Source organism: Phyllobates terribilis, unplaced genomic scaffold (assembly GCF_046119375.1).
Source record: "Phyllobates terribilis strain yellow unplaced genomic scaffold, ASM4611937v1 Scaffold_5__5_contigs__length_657084704, whole genome shotgun sequence".
Taxonomy (NCBI): Eukaryota; Metazoa; Chordata; class Amphibia; order Anura; family Dendrobatidae; genus Phyllobates; species Phyllobates terribilis.
Genome location: NW_027362765.1, coordinates 469,335,418 through 469,352,251, shown reverse-complemented (window position 1 = coordinate 469,352,251; position 16,834 = coordinate 469,335,418). Strand labels below are relative to the sequence as shown.

The window sequence follows — 16,834 nt, the reverse complement described above, 5'->3', positions numbered from 1 at the left end:
GGTGGGAGTCTGTATGTCTTTTGATTGGTGCACCTACCGTATGTAATGGTTAATCATTTAAAGATTTTTCTGTATTTTCATGACTATGAAAATTGTACATTTACACTGAAGGCATCAAAACTATGAATTAACACATGTGGAATTATATACTTAACAAAAAAAGTGTGAAACAACTGAAAATATGTCTTATATTCTAGGTTCTTCAAAGTAGCCACCTTTTGCTTTGATGACTGCTTTGCACACTCTTGGCATTCTCTTGATGAGCTTCAAGAGGTAGTCACCGGAAATGGTCTTCCAACAATCTTGAAGGAGTTCCCAGAGATGCTTAGCACTTGTTGGCCCTTTTGCCTTCACTCTGCGGTCCAGCTCACCCCAAACCATCTCGATTGGGTTCAGGTCTAGTGACTGTGGAGGCCAGGTCATCTGGCGTAGCACCCCATCATTCTCCTTCTTGGTCAAATAGCCCTTACACAGCCTGGAGGTGTGTTTGGGGTCATTGTCCTGTTGAAAAATAAATGATGGTCCAACTAAACGCAAACCGGATGGAATAGCATGCCGCTGCAAGTTGCTGTGGTAGCCATGCTGGTTCAGTATGCCTTCAATTTTGAATAAATCCCCAACAGTGTCACCAGCAAAGCACCATCACACCATCACACCTCCTCCTCCATGCTTCACGGTGGGAACCAGGCATGTAGAGTCCATCCGTTCACCTTTTCTGCGTCGCACAAAGACACGGTGGTTGGAACCAAAGATCTCAAATTTGGACTCATCAGACCAAAGCACAGATTTCCACTGGTCTAATGTCCATTCCTTGTGTTCTTTAACCCAAACAAGTCTCTTCTGCTTGTTGCCTGTCCTTAGCAGTGGTTTCCTAGCAGCTATTCTACCATGAACGCCTGCTGCACAAAGTCTCCTCTTAACAGTTGTTGTAGAGATGTGTCTGCTGCTAGAACTCTGTGTGGCATTGACCTGGTCTCTAATCTGAGCTGCTGTTAACCTGCAATTTCTGAGGCTGGTGACTCGGATAAACTTATCCTCAGAAGCAGAGGTGACTCTTGGTCTTCCTTTCCTGGGGTGGTCCTCATGTGAGCCAGTTTCTTTGTAGCGCTTGATGGTTTTTGCAACTGCACTTGGGGACACTTTCAAAGTTTGCCCAATTTTTCGCACTGACTGACCTTCATTTCTTAAAGTAATGATGGCCACTCGTTTTTCTTTACTTAGCTGCTTTTTTCTTGCCATAATACAAATTCTAACAGTCTATTCAGTAGGACTATCAGCTGTGTATCCACCAGACTTCTGCACAACACAACTGATGGTCTCAACCCCATTTATAAGGCAAGAAATCCCACGTATTAAACCTGACAGGGCACACCTGTGAAGTGAAAACCATTTTTGATGACTACCTCTTGAAGCTCATCAAGAGAATGCCAAGAGTGTGCAAAGCAGTCATCAAAGCAAAAGGTGGCTACTTTGAAGAACCTAGAATATAAGACATATTTTCAGTTGTTTCACACTTTTTTGTTAAGTATATAATTCCACATGTGTTAATTCATAGTTTTGATGCCTTCAGTGTGAATGTACAATTTTCAAAGTCATGAAAATACAGAAAAATCTTTAAATGAGAAGGTGTGTCCAAACTTTTGGTCTGTACTGTAGATAGATAGATAGATACAGTAGATAAATAGAAAGATAGATAGAAATATATATAGATACAGTAGATGGATGGATAGATAGATATAGATAGATAGATAGATACAGTAGATAGATAGATAGATAGATAGATAGATACAGTAGATGGATAGATAGATACAGTAGATAGATAGAAATATAGATACAGTAGATAGATAGATAGATAGATAGATAGATGGACATATACAGACATAACCTTCATATATGTGGCATGACCTTGCACAGATATTACTGACTGTATCTTGCATTAGAAGCACTGAGCGCTCTGCAGCATTTGCACATATGTAATCAGACAGCTTTAGACTAATGTCGGCCCCTGGTAATGAACCTTGTTGAGTCTCTAGTCAGTGTGTGTAAGCCTCCAGGGCCATCGCATGCTGCCACTGCTGCACTAAGAGGGCTGGAAGGATCCCTATGGCAGAAGGGTCTTATTAAATATATAAACGGTTAACATCTGTAAAGAAATCACGTTCAGCTATTTATACTTTGGGTAAAAGGCCTAAAAACCTGCAAGATACTACTCTGGTCCAGCTCCAGGGATCTTCAGGAGCCGCGGAGATGACTGCTGTGTAAAGTAAGCAAATGACTATGACATTAAGACGTTTCCTCGTATACAGAAGATCATGACCAACCGCAAGAACGCTTCAGTATAACAGGACAAGGCGCTATTGATGGCAACGTACCGGCTCTGGAGTGATGGACTATCATGGCGGTAATGCAGGACTTGACATCTAGGTTACATCTGTGCTGTCCCTATTTAATTGGAAACTAGCTAACATGTTATGATTGGGCCCATAATAGGACACGTGTTCAGTCTATAAATGTTAACAGATAGAGGGGTTAAATAGATTTCTATAGCACGATGAGTAAAATGACGTCAGGCAGTGAAGAAACCCAGTCTCACAGGTGATATCTCCCCTCTCGGTCTCTTTGTGCCGGTCAGGTAATGTATAATGCATAAAGCATAAGACTGGATTCTCTCCAAAAAAATCAATACTGCAGCATCAGCGTTACGTAAGACAAGATGCGTGAGTTATAGGCTAAATGCATAGTCAGCATCACCGCCAGAGATGTTTCTGCCTTCCGGACGCTCTCATTAAAATGTATGATATCTGTGTGCAGGTCCTGAGAGCGTCAGAGAGCCAAACACTCTGAAGTTACTCTGATAACCAGACTTTCATGTGTTTTCCCCTATAAGCGGTGTCTCTAAGCGCTGTGCAGTTTGTACGGTAGATCTGCCCGGAATTTTGGAGAACATGGGGCCCGATTCATCATGTGCCCTTTTTTTACAGTCACTTTTCTTTTTTTTATCTTGTGGTATTTGTTGATGGTGTTATACCAATCTATTCATAATGGCACACATGGTTCATGAATTTTCATGACTTTTGGCATTTTTAGACCAGTTCTGGCCAGAGACGTCAATATGGGTGGAACATGGGTGGGATGGGCTGTGGCTAAACCTGCACGTCATATTCATTAAAAATTACTCCACTTTAGTGGCTTAACTTGGTTCAGGAATGTACTCCAGTCCTTGACTGGAGTATACTTTTGCTGGAAGCGCAAAACAGGTGTAAAATGCGCCTAATTCATTAAAGAAGCACTCCTCCCATCAAGGTTTTTATCCACTTAATATAATATATATTATATCATATTATACAGCACTGTGCACTTACAATTGCTCATTTTGCCTTTCTACCCAGTTATTTCATCTCTTTTCCATTATCAGTGATTAAAAACTGACTAGTTGAATCCTTGTAAGCTCTATGTAGAAACAGGAAGTCTCTTTTCCCTACTTGAGTCAGAATTAGCCCCTTTAAGACCTATGACCTATAGATACATCACAGGTCGCCTCCCCCTATTTGGTGTGGGCTCCAGAGATGAGATTTCATCAGCTGTCATGTGCCCCTAACAGCCGCAGGCGGAATCGCGATCCACTTGTGGCTGTTAACATGTTAAATGCTGCTGTCAAACTCCAACAGCGGCATTTAACATGGCCGTGCTGTAAGCGTGTCACTAGCTCCGCCCATCGGCGCCCCTGTCACATAATCGCGGGGCATCGATGCGTTGGTATGACAACCTGGGGTCTGTATGAGACCCCTGTGTTTGTCATTGCCAATCTACTATGAGCGCCTCCCTGTGGCCGGCGTACATAGCAGATGATCATTTTTGCTACACGTAGCAGGGCTGAAGCCCTGCTGTGTGTAGCACAAGCGATCGGATGATCGCAGCTTCTATTGAAGCCAGTAAAAGGTAAAAAAAAAAGTTTTAAAAAATATAAAAGTTCCAATCACCCCCCTTTTGCACAATTAAAAAAAAAACAATTAAAAAAAAAATCAAAAATACACATATTTGGTATCGCCGAGTACACAATCGCCAGATCTATCAATATAAAGTGCGTAACGAAAAAAAAAAAATCAAAACACCAAAATTACAGTTTTTTGGTCGCTGCAACATTGCAATAGAATGCAATAACGGGCGATCAAAACATTGTATCTATCCCAAAATGGTATCAATAAAAACAAGCTCACACCCGGCACAAGATCACAAAAAATGGAGACGCTACTGGTCTCCTTTGCTAAATCTTTGCTAAACCACAGAAGATGACAAGTATAAGTCACAGATCCCATCTTATGCCATCATTTGGTAGGTCTTAAATGTGTCTTACCCTAGTTTTGGCATCAATTTTGGATCCTCGGTCAAGTAGAAGTTTCACCATGTTACCATTGCCTCTCTTGGAAGCCACATGTAAGGGAGTAATGTCATTCTAGGAGAAAATAAAGCACAAAATAATTTATATATGTAAAGTCAAGGAAGATAAAGTATAACACATTTATTAAAGGTAGTAAATTCTCCAGCCTCAGAGTGGACAAAGTGTTAAACTGGTCTGATGTTAGACAGCTCTTCAGGAATCAGACCCTCAGTGATCTAATATTGATGGCCAACTTTATGATACAAACTACAATTTGATTTATTTTTTTACATAAATTAGTACACGGAAAAATTATAAAATGCATAATATATCTTATTAGATAAAAATTCCTCCTTCGACACTTCTACTCTCCTGTACTGATCATTCTCAAAAACTGCTCAAATCTGTCTACAGATCTGTCTGCAATGAGGGATCAAAGTACACCAATTGCTTATAAAACAAAAGCAGACAGGTAGAAGGAGAAACTGCTGAGGCTCCTAGTGCAGAAGAAAAAATGCTAAAAATGGAAGACACATATCTAATGGTCAGAAATAGTGATATACGCCATGTATGGACAGATCACAGCTTATTCTGGAAAGTCACCTGAAAACCTCTATAAGATAAATTCTGTACAAAAAAACACACAAACAAAGCTTCATGTCAATCATAGTCTATTGAAGATGGATTGCTCAGGACCCAGTACCGTGTATGTTGTCATGTTCTGATGTCAGAATCCACCAATTAATATAATAATAATTTTTATTTCTATAGCGCCAACATATTCTGCAGCACTTTACATTTTAGAGGGAACTTGTACAGATAATAAAGACATCACAGAATAAAAGAGTGGGGGCCCTGCTCTCCAGCTTACAATCTATGAGGAAATAGGGGGAACACGAAAGGTGAATGCAAAAAGTGCTTGTATTCTATGTTCCAGCCATCAATGTAAAAAATAGGGTGTTCACATAATGCTGCATGAACCGGTCACCAGCCAGTATGTGTACAGTACAGACACAGAGGGCTATTAAGTGCATTGAGGGTGTGAACAGATGCTATGAGGGTCCTGATTTTGAAGAAAATTTTGTATGGGCAAAACGGAGATACCGGTAGTTAGAGAAGTGAGGTGATAGGCCAGTCTAAAGAAATGTGTTTTTAGGCCATGCTTAAAACTGTGGGTATTGAGAATTAATCAATTTGTCCTGGGTAGTGCATTCCAGAGAATTAGTGCAGCATGTGAGAAATTTTGGAGACGGGAGTGGGAGGTTCGGATTATTGAGGATGTTAATCTTAGGTCATTAGCATTAGGTCGGGTGGTAGAATGAGACTAGTGAGGAGATGTAGGGTGGTGCTGAACTGTGGAGAGCTTTGTGGGTGACAGTGATAAATTATATTGAATTCTATAGAGGATGGGCAACCAGTGCAATGACTGGCACAGAGTAGAGGAATCGGTGTAGTGGTTGGAAAGGAATATGATCCTGGCTGCTGCATTCAAGACAGATTGGAGAGGGGAGAGTTTAGTAAGGTGGAGACCAATAAGTAGAGAGGTGCAATAGTCCAGAGAAGAATGAATAAGAGCGACAATAACAGTTTTTGCAATTAGGAACATATTAATATACATGTCAATGTGATTATGTGCAATGTTGTAATATAAGCATTACAGATAGATCCAGAGGTCTTTTTGCGTTTGCAGTTACACAACACACTCTCTGAACTATACACTATTCATGAATGTTTAATAAAGACAAATCAGCTGCAGTGCGGAATATTGGTGCACATTTTCCTTTAGGTGCATTACTTCTGCTCTACTTATTGCATATTGTAGATTTTTCTCACCCAAACTGACCCAGAGTTTGGGAACTTAGATCCACACTTTGCAGTGTTGCCGTGACATGAATGTTATTTTATTGCTGCTTTGAAAAGATCTTTTTTTTACAACCTTTAAGAACTTCAATAAGCAAATGCTTGAATATTAGGTAATTGCCATAAGCCGAGTGCCATTTCTCAGTGATTAGCAACTTATTTTTTTAAACAAATATACACTATGTATCCAACATAATAACTGCTCCTACTCTGAAATAAAAGGAATTTGGGTCTAAAACAATGTAAGTATCTGTCATCCAGAATAAAGAAAAGTATCCTATTTGTACAACCTATAGGTATCTACCATGTAAGTCAATGTCCGACTCATGAAATAGCCTTGATATTGGCCAAAGCATAGATAACCATCTGTTGACAGCTGTTTCAGACCTTCTTGCTCCCCATCAGTTCACATTTATTGTAGTACGTAAAAATACAAAAATATTAAAAATATATGCAAAAGATGAGACACCAGGTCTACGCATTTCGAGATGACTATTTTAGTCTTAATTTAAACCTTGTCAAGACTTAAGAAATAGTCATCTCAAAACGCGTTGACCCGGTGTCTCATCTTTTGTATATATTTTTAATATTTTTGTATTTTTACGTACTACAATAAATGTGAAGCTTTAATCTATTCATTTTTGTAGCTGCTGGCATTTTTTCTTTTCTTAAAAAAATGAATTCAGGGCATTCTGATTTAAAGTGCCAAGTTCAGCATGCCCAAATATTGCATATGGCAATAAGTTTCAACCCCATTTATGACTCCCCCACAACCTTTAACTGTCTATTTCATTATTTTTTAAGCCATATTCTTGAAAACAACATTAAACATGGCTTGGAATTGAAAAATAAGACACAGTTCGCATCTTCGGAGTATTCTAGCAGTAAAACAAAATCTCCATTTTCATCAGTCAGCAAGGATACATTAAGGTAAAACACTTAGGTGACATGTCAATCACTAATAATGCTTATATAGCATTACAGCAAACACGAGTCAGGTGATCGATAATGTTTCACATAGGCCGACCACAGTGCTTTTATTTCACTAATCCCCTGGCTTTCTTTCCATAGCACATGCTGTAACTGTCATGCAAGTGACTTGTTCTGCATAATCCATATATGATCCATACAGCTATGGAGGCAAAACTTGCCCTGTCCTATTCCTTCCTTCTAGCTGTTATTGGTTTGGATATGATGTCTTTTAGCATTGCCGCATAGTATAAATCATACATTAGCCGTATTTTATTAATGCTCCTTCATCTCATCATCAGTCCTTTCTTGACCTTACCAAGAGCCAGTGACATCATTCTCTCTCCCAATGACATCACCTTTTGGCATCATCAATCCTTCCTAGACCTACCCAAGAACTAGTAGCATCATACTCTTTTCCAAAGACATCATGACCTTTTTTTTTGTCATCATCAGTACTAGCTAGACATAATCAAAATTTTGTGACATCACTCTCTGTCAGGCACATCACGATTTGTCATCATCAGTCCTTCCTACACACAACCAAGATACAGTGATATCACTCTCTCCCAGTGACATAACATTTTTGTTATCTTCAGTCCTTCTTAGACCTAGCCAAGATTCAGTGACATCCCTCTTTCCCAGTCACATCACGTTTTTCTCATTAAGAGTCCTTCTTAGATCTAACGAAGATCCAATGACATCACTCTCTCCTAGTGACATCACATTTGTGTTATCACAAGTCCTTCTTAGATCAAACCAAGATCCAGTGACATCACTTTCCCAGTCACATCACATTTTTCTCATTAAGAGCCATTCTTAGACCTAACCAAGATCCAGTGACATCACTCTCTGCTAGTAACATCACATTTTTGTCATCATTAGTCCTTCCTAGACCCAACCAATATCCAATGACATCATACTCTTTCCCAGAGACATCAAGTTTTTGTCATCATCAGACCTTCCTGGATCTTACCAAGAGCAAGTGACATCATACACTATCCCAGTGACATTATCTTTTTGTCATCCTCAGTCATTCTAGACCCAACCAAGATCCAGTGACATCACTCTTTTCCGGTGACTTTACCTGTTTGCTGAGTCAATCGGCACTAGATATGGGTTGACCTTATGTTTCATAAATGATCTGAATAATGAAACTGTAGTAATTTACACTTAATTTTACAATTAATTTTGTCCTGTATTGTTGACTTACTCTGGCAGTGAAGTCCACGGCTGCTCCCCGACTTATGAGCAAGGTTGCCACATTAATGTTCCCATAGTGTGCGGCTATGTGGAGGGGTGTAAAGCCACTCTGGAAAGACCAAACAAGAGCAATGTAAATTTTATGGATTGGTCAAGGATGACAATGTTAATTCACATAAGCAATATCAAAAGCAAAGGCAATAACATTCTAAACCTATTGGCACAGACAAAACATTAGCAGTAACCTGATCGATATTCTTGCTTCTGCTACATTTGACTCATAGTTCAACAGTTTAAGCTGTCGACATTACTCACGGCCTGTTTTATCACCCGTTATCCTTCTGTAGCCCACCACAGATAACATATTTAATTTATTTTTTTATAGGTAAATGCAAGTACATTTAATGTTACCTATAGTAAATGTGAGTCACTGCAATATTTCAGTATAGGTATAATTTTTCTGCATGTTCTGGTCACACAGGAGCAGACACCAGCATATCAGAGGATTCTCTAATGGGCTCATGCTCGGACCCTAAAGGTCCAGCAGAAGAAAATTCTCTTTTGGAGAAAAAGTCCCCATGCACATTAGACTAATGTCGTTTGAGCCCAGAAATATAGATGAGTTTGGCAACAATCTAATATTTAGGGGGGCACTGGCCAACTGATCATCGGGGAGCTGTCAATCGGTCATGTCCAATTTCGGACTGCGGATCGCATTTCTCACCCGGAGATAAGCCGCCAGCTGACATACCAACCGATGGAGTACACAGGAGCTCTCGGGCAAATGGGAAAGCTGACTGAGATGGCTGTTAGCGGAACGATTGGCCGAACGATGCTTCTAATGTGTATGGGGATCTTTAGTGTTGGAGGCAATCAGATGCTTCCTACTAGGGACTGTACCCTAAGTTTTTGACTTACAACTAATCCATTAGATTTTTGTACAAAGTTGACAACAAAGTTCACAATGTGACTAGAAGTAGACATGGACATGCTCTGTGTGAATGGAGGGTGGGTGCTCAGAACAGTTTCCCCTTGTTGGCCCAATGAAGCCCAGTTCAACACTGCATGACCAGGACAGATTTACTATTTGTATGTAATAGGTCCCTATTCAAAAATTCTAAACTTTTTATTTCACATCTCTTAACCTTTATTTATCCCAATAATTAATATAGGAAATAAGAATTGCTAATAAACTGTAACTATGTCTCTTTATTCTTATGTAATACATCATATGTGTGACTTTCTGTACCAATTTAATTAAAGGGGTATTAATTTTTTTTCATCCATCTGTGTACAATATAAAAAACTAAAAAAAAATCAGGCCCACATACCCCCTGCCTCTCCAGTGACACCTTTCTGCTGCTGCAGTCAATCACGACGCAGCCAATCACTGGGCTCAGGGGTTTCCTGCCATTTACCTTAGCACAAGATCACTAAGCCCAGTGATTGGCTGTGTTGTAGCCGTGACATCACTGCATGTGACCAAAAACAAGTTTGGATAGCCAGCTCTGGAGCAGCAAAGGGTTAAAAAAGGCTGATTTTAATATTTTCATTTTAAAAATACAGTACATTATTTTTATATAATTTTTATTAACAGGGCATGCCTATGAACAAATTTTTTTTAAAGTGGACAACTCCTTTAAATGTCTGCTTTAAATGATCATATCAGTGGTATAAATTAGGAAAGCGGTTCTCTGCCATTCTAAATTACTGTCTACATCTTTCCATCAATCAGTAAAGCAGCAGATTATTTGACTATACAATGAAATACATGCCTTGCACAAAATTATTTGTACGTAGGGCTGTAGTTATAGGGGGTTCATAAGTAGCAACAGGAACCCTTTACTGTTTTGCTTTAGGGCCCAGGATCTTATGCCTTTGGTGGCAAAATAACAATTACAGTACTTATAGATAATTGTGTTTTCAGTGATCTGAAATTTGCGAGTTTCTTTACATTTACATTTTATTAGCAAAAAATGTTGGGCGGCTTATGAATTCTGGAACATGAATGTGAAAGTTCTTCAACGAGCGTTGTAGCATATACAGTCATAGTCGAAAGTGTTGGAACCCTTGAAATTGTTCCAGAAAATGAAGTATATCTCTCAGAAGATTATTGCAATTACACATGTTTTGTTATACGCATGTTTATTCCTTTGTGTGTATTGGAACAACACAACTAAACAGAGAAAAAAAGGCAAATTATACATAATTTCACAAAAACCCAAAAAAAGGGCAGGACAAAATTGTTGCTACCTTTCCAAAATTGTGGGTAACCAACTTTGTTTCAAGCATGTGATGCTAGTTCAAACTCACTTGTGGCAAGTAACAGGTGCTGGGCAATATGAAAATCACACTTGAAACCAGATAAAAAGGGGAGAAGTTGACTCAATCTTTGCCTTGTGAGTCTGTGTGTGCCACACTAAGCATGGAGAACAGAAAGAGAAGAGAACTGTCTTGATGACTTGAGAATCAAAATTGTTGAACAATATCAATAATCTCAAGTCCATCTCCAGAGATCTTGATGTTCCTTTGCCCACAGTGTGCAGCATAATCAAGAAGTTAACCCATAGAATTGTGTAATCCCCCTGGATGTGGACGGCAGAGAAAAACTGATGAAAGGTTGCAACGCAGAATAGTCCGGATGGTAGATAAGCAGCCCCAATGAAGTTCTAAAGAAATTCAAGCTGTCCTGCAGGCTCATTGTGCATCAGTGTCAGCACGACCTATCCATCAACATTTGAATGGAATGAAACGCTATGGCAGGAGATCCACGAGGACCCCACTGCTGACAGAAATGTAAAAAAGCTAGACTGCAGTTTGCCAAAATGTACGTGAATAAGTCAAAATCCTTTTGGGAAAGCGTCTTCTAGACAGATGAAACCAAAATACAGCTTTTTGGTGAAGCACATAATTCTACTGTTTACCAAAAACGGAATGAGGTCTACAAAGAAAAGAACACAGTACCTACAGTCAAATATGGTGGAGGTTCCAAGATGTTTTGGGGTTGTTTTGCTGTCTCTGGTACTGGGTGCTTTGACTGTGTGCAAGGCATCATGAAATCTTAAGATTACCAAAGGGTTTTGGGTCGCAATGGAGTGCCCAGTGTCAGAAAGCTGGGTTTGCGTCCTAGGTCATGCATCTTCCAGCAGGACATTGACCCCAGACATACTTCAAGAAGCACCAAGAAATGGATGGAAACAAAGCACTGGAGAGTTCTGAAGTGGCCAGCAATGAGTTTGGATCTAAATCCCATTAAACACCTGTGGAGAGATCTTAAAACTGCTGTTGGTTGAAGACGCCCTTCAAAAATTAAAGACCTAGACCAGTCTACAAAAGAAATGTGTTCCAAAATTCCAGTTGAGAGGTGTAAGAAGCTTGTTGATGGTTATAGGAAGCGATTGATTGCAGTTATTTATTTAAAAGGGTGTGCAACCAAATATTACGTTAAGGGAGCCAACAATTTTGTCCATCCCATTTTGGGGGCTTTGCGTGAAATTATGTCCAATTTGCCTTTTTTTCTCCATTTTTTTGTGTTTTTCCAATACACACAGAGGAAATAAACATGTGTATAACAAAACATGTGTAATTGCAATAATTTTCTGGGAGAAATACTTCATTTTTTGAAACAATTTCAAACAATACTTTCGGCCATGACTATATGATGTCCATAATATGGTGCGTTTGTCTATATGGATGGAATACATACATTTATGCATATATTTCATCCAATGATTGGCCCATCATCTCCAAGATCAAAACCAGATAACTGCATTATATCAGACTATGTATCATACTCCCTATATGCTCTCTTTTAGTGTTTCCTTACATTGATGATCTCCAACCTTTGCAGCCACCATGGAGTGCAACCACAGATGGAGACCCATAGGTTTAAGGCCATTGCCTTTTATAAGAAAAAGTATCAAAATTTATTACTAAATGCATATTGTCATAGTTCCTTATGGCTCCGCTCAGCTTTTACTTAGATCTCGAGATCACTGTCTAATCAACCATTTATACTATGGGATCTGGACTTTGCAGACTAATAACATGCAATCAGTCTTCAATTCATCCTTCAAACAATGTCTCTAATAAACTAGATGCAATTTGTAAAGAGGTAGCAAACATTTCAGCCATGCTAGCCGATAAAGGGCTCCATAAGTGAGGATCTGCCAAATTCTGGTAGAGATCGCTGGTTTGCTGACACCAGGTAAGTGCAAGTGTCATGCAGAAAAGGCTACTAGAAAAACAGTCTAGGAAGCAGTGTGTCAGGACTGTCTGCAGCTCAGGACTAAGCCAATAAAATATTAACGAGGACGTCCCAAGCACTATGTGACATGCTGATAATTTGTTGCTCTGTGCAGACAGCCCCGTTTACAGTATTGCCTCCTATTGCACATGCTACCTTATAGTCTAAAGCAAATCAATACTACATAGGAGGCAACACAAAGAAGATAAGGAGAAAGCAGCAGCAGTGCTAAGGTATGAGAAAGTGACTGCGTGTACATATATACCTCGGTTGTCCTATTCACCATCACCTATGTTTACACATTGGGAAGCAAAGAAGGGGAAAAGAATGAATGGTTAGTCCACCAGTGATGATATGGATGACACAGACTAATGATCATATTATGGGATGTGGGGTGATCACAAGGCAGGTACAGAAGGGGAGTTACATCTTAAAGATCAGTGTTAGCATGGAATTCTGCATGCCATATCGTGCATGTTAGACAAAAGTTATGTGACCCTCGACAAATTATTAGGGGGTGACATTATACTGGATTACTAAGAAATATACACAATTTTAGTATGTCCTATAGGCTTGGCAATATTTAAAAAAAAACAACAAAATTTACTGGTTGGGTTACCAGCTATGAATAGAAGAGCTTGCAAAAAATGGGACATTTAAGATAACACATTACAGCACAAAGCTAAGGTGACCCCTGAGCACAAAACTGCATACATGTTAGGTTTGGAGTCGGCTCGTGTAGAGGTTGTCTACATTAAAAGATCTAAAATCTAGATTCTTTCTCGGGGTAATGGGACAGTCTGATGACCATGCTGGCTCAAATTTAGTCAATGTAGTGAGAAACCTATGGTATATTAGCTTTGGGATAGATTAAAGGGAATCTGTCAGCAGGTTTTTACTACCTCATCTGAGAGCAGCATAATGTAGGAAAAGAGACCCTGATTCCAACGATGTGTCACTTAGTTTGCTGGGTGCAGCAGCTGTGACACAATCAGAGTTTTTAGATGTAGAATGCTGCAGAGCTCAGAAAGATGCCCCCGCCCACACCAGGCTCTCTATGTACATTGTCTATTGATAGTGAGCTGCTTATCAGAGGAGGGGGCGTGGTCGGTCTAAAAGTCACTTGAGCTGTAGTCCAGGCAGTGATAATCTCCTGACGATAAAACCTTAATTACGTGGAAACAACAGCACACAGCCTAGAAAGGGACACATCGCTGAATCCAGTATTTTAACCCCTACAGCATGCTTTCCTCAGATTACATATCAATATTCTACTGACAAATTCCCTATAAGATCTGTAGCGATCTCTAGGCACAATATTATGTGGTGGTCCCCCATTTATAAAGAAAGAAGAATAACTAAAAAGAAGGTTACATGTAAAAGGTCAAAACTACGGTATTACTGCAGTATAGTAAAAGATACTATACAATGCAAAAAATAACAATGCCATATAATGTCTAGTAAGGCTGCCATATGGTGGATATACACCAGTGCAATACGGGGACTAAAAATTACTGCAAAATCTCCAAATAAACTGGTTTATTCACTCTGATGCTGCAGAGGTGTGTAAGACCCTGCAATGACCTATTCTCTGAATTTTTTTTTGCCCTTTTTATAACCCAACCTTCTAGACACAGTAACTCTGACATAATCCCCCCTTATAAACTCCAAAACAGCAAACAACCTATGAAAATAAATCTCTACTCCTTTGTGATTGAAACTTAGGGGAGATGCACTGATGCACGTCTGGGTGTTGGCCGAGCGTCCTCTAACCAGTATGTCAATGACAAGTACCATAACTTTTATGTATGACCTTATATTTTTATAGGGTTACTGATGTATAAAGTACTAAAGCTAGCCTATGTGCCATCAAATCCTATAGGTTCCAGGAGCTGTTGTCGGCTGACGTTCTCTATAGCCCCACGGTTGTTAGCGGTGTCCGCGAGACTATGTCTGGTTACGTTGTGCTTCTGCTCTATAATTATGTAGGAGTCTCCTATAATAAAGTTTTTGCATCTGAGCGGCACAGACATTCCTGCGAGCAGACTGTGTTAGCACATGCACTGCAGAAATTAAAAGTAGATAATAAGAAATAAACTTAAGTGGCAACTTAAAACTGTGCCCATAAATTTTCAGAAAGGGATGACTAAATAAACAAAATTAGATGTTGGGTGCAAGCAAGGGAAACATAAGATTAATAGAAGGAAGGGCTTGCAGTGCTTCTTGGGGAGATGCTTTTCTGTAAGACATTTGACTGCATTATAACATGCATTAAATTGTGTCTATTACATCAACATAAAACAGACGAACCTTGGATTCCACATCAGCGTTGTGGTCATTCTGCAAGAGAAGAGCTGCTGCTTTCGTGTCGTCCTTCCGGGCAGCTATGTGTAGAGCTGGCAGGCGGACTTTTCCTTTAGTGTCATTTTCAAGAAGAAGAGAAACCACTTGGTCATGGCCTTGCTGAAGGGCAACTGCCAGAGGTGTGAAGCCATCCTGAGAAGGCAAATGGGGTTATCAGTGAGGGTGATCAATGAGTGGAACAGGTGGCCACGAGAGGTGGTGAGTTCTCCTTCAATGGATGTCTTCAAACAGAGGCTGGACAGACATCTGTCTGAGATGGTTTAGTGAATCCTGCATTGATGACCCTGGTGGTCCCTTCCAACTCTAACATTCTGTGATTCTATGATTTCAGCTTTTTCAACTATTTCAGAAGGAGATAACTAAATAGAAATTGGTGGTGAAGATGTTAGAGATAGCTAGAAAGGGATCTATAACCTAATCCTATGGAAGAAACTGAAATCATGGAGAAAGTTTCCTGTCCCCAGTCTTAATTAAAAGTGTTTTCCAAGACTTTCATCATTGTAGCAAATAACAATTTTTTAGTTTATTCACTATAGCCAAAGTGCTCACGTTTTGGTTATTATCCACAGATCATATGACTATCGCTGTACTCTTTGACTTCCTCAGAGACACCCGTATAATCAGTCTCATAACCCTGTTTCTAATATTCTTTCACTGGATATGGAATGTCATAAATAACATGCCATTCCTGGGGTTTCATTGAGTTTACCCAATTGTTCAGGTGTTGTCCCAGCTCATAGTAACAACATTTTATGGGAGGGAAAAGCTGGGCTGTAGTTAGAGGAAGGACGGCAGACCGTAATATACATTGTATAAAACAGTCCAAAAACAGTACAATGGTAGTAGAAGTAGGGATGAGCAGACCTGTGGAAGTTCGGGTTCTGGTACCCAACCCAAACTTTAGTCCAAAGTTCAGATCGGGTACCAGAACTGTACCCGCACTTCAATCAGAACCTGAACCCCATTGAAAACAATGTAGACGCAAACTTTGGATCTGGCTACCGGGAAAAGTGTTCGGCGTTTAGCACTGGACACTAACTGTCTCATATAAACCCAGAACTTTTACATTTGGCTTCGCTCATCTCTAGTAGTAGACAATTGACACAGGGACCCAGAACCATCATATTACCAAGACATAAAAAATAAGGCTAAGTGCCCACGATGCAGAAATGCTGCATATTTTTTCCGCATCTCCCTGGCAGGAAAAACGCATGCGGATTTTACATGCTTTTTTCCTGCCAGGTAGAAGCGTTTGTCAAGCGTTTTTGCATGCAATTCTGCAGCAGGTTATCAAGCGCTTTTCCAAGCGATTTTAGCATCATTTGGAAAAGTGCTTGACAACTTGGTCACACTATATAAATCCATGCAACCGGCATATATTGTGTGACCAAGTAATAGTTAAAAAAAAGAATAAGAATGGTAAAAAAAAAAAAAAAGATTATACTTACCTTCTGACAGCCCCTGATCTTTTCTCCCCTGCGTCCGGTCTCTTGTACTGCTCGCGGTGGTATGAAAGGATCTTTCATGACGTCATTTAGTCTTGTGACAGGTCACATGACCGCCAAAGTCAGCGGTCGCGTGACCTGTCACATGACTAAATGACGTCATGGAAGGTCCTTTTAGATCATCGCAAGTCGCCAAACACACCAGACACATCGCTGAGGAGACCGGGGCGCCATCGGAAGGTAAGTATAATCTTTATTTTTTGTTTTAAATTCTTTTTTTTTTTTACAGGTACTATGGTACCCGGGTCTGGATGAGAGTCTCCTCCTCTCCAGACCCGGGTACCATCCGCATATTGAATCGCTTACCGT

At 39.8% G+C, this 16,834-nt stretch overlaps 1 protein-coding gene across 32 annotated transcripts in view; it reads right to left on the bottom strand.

Moving 5' to 3' along the window:
• The window catches only part of ANK3 (ankyrin 3), a 762,832-nt gene that overhangs the window by 194,259 nt on the left and 551,739 nt on the right, over positions 1-16,834 (bottom strand). For 23 of the 32 annotated variants that reach the window (XM_073685429.1, XM_073685434.1, XM_073685432.1 and 20 more), the window contains 4 exons: positions 14,967-15,152; positions 12,922-12,945; positions 8,421-8,519; positions 4,355-4,453 (listed from right to left, as the gene is read on the bottom strand). In XM_073685429.1, coding sequence (XP_073541530.1) covers positions 4,355-4,453; positions 8,421-8,519; positions 12,922-12,945; positions 14,967-15,152 — 408 coding nt within the window. The remainder of the gene's footprint in view (positions 1-4,354; positions 4,454-8,420; positions 8,520-12,921; positions 12,946-14,966; positions 15,153-16,834) is intronic. The other 9 variants (XM_073685448.1, XM_073685426.1, XM_073685437.1 and 6 more) reach the window with 1 other exon arrangement.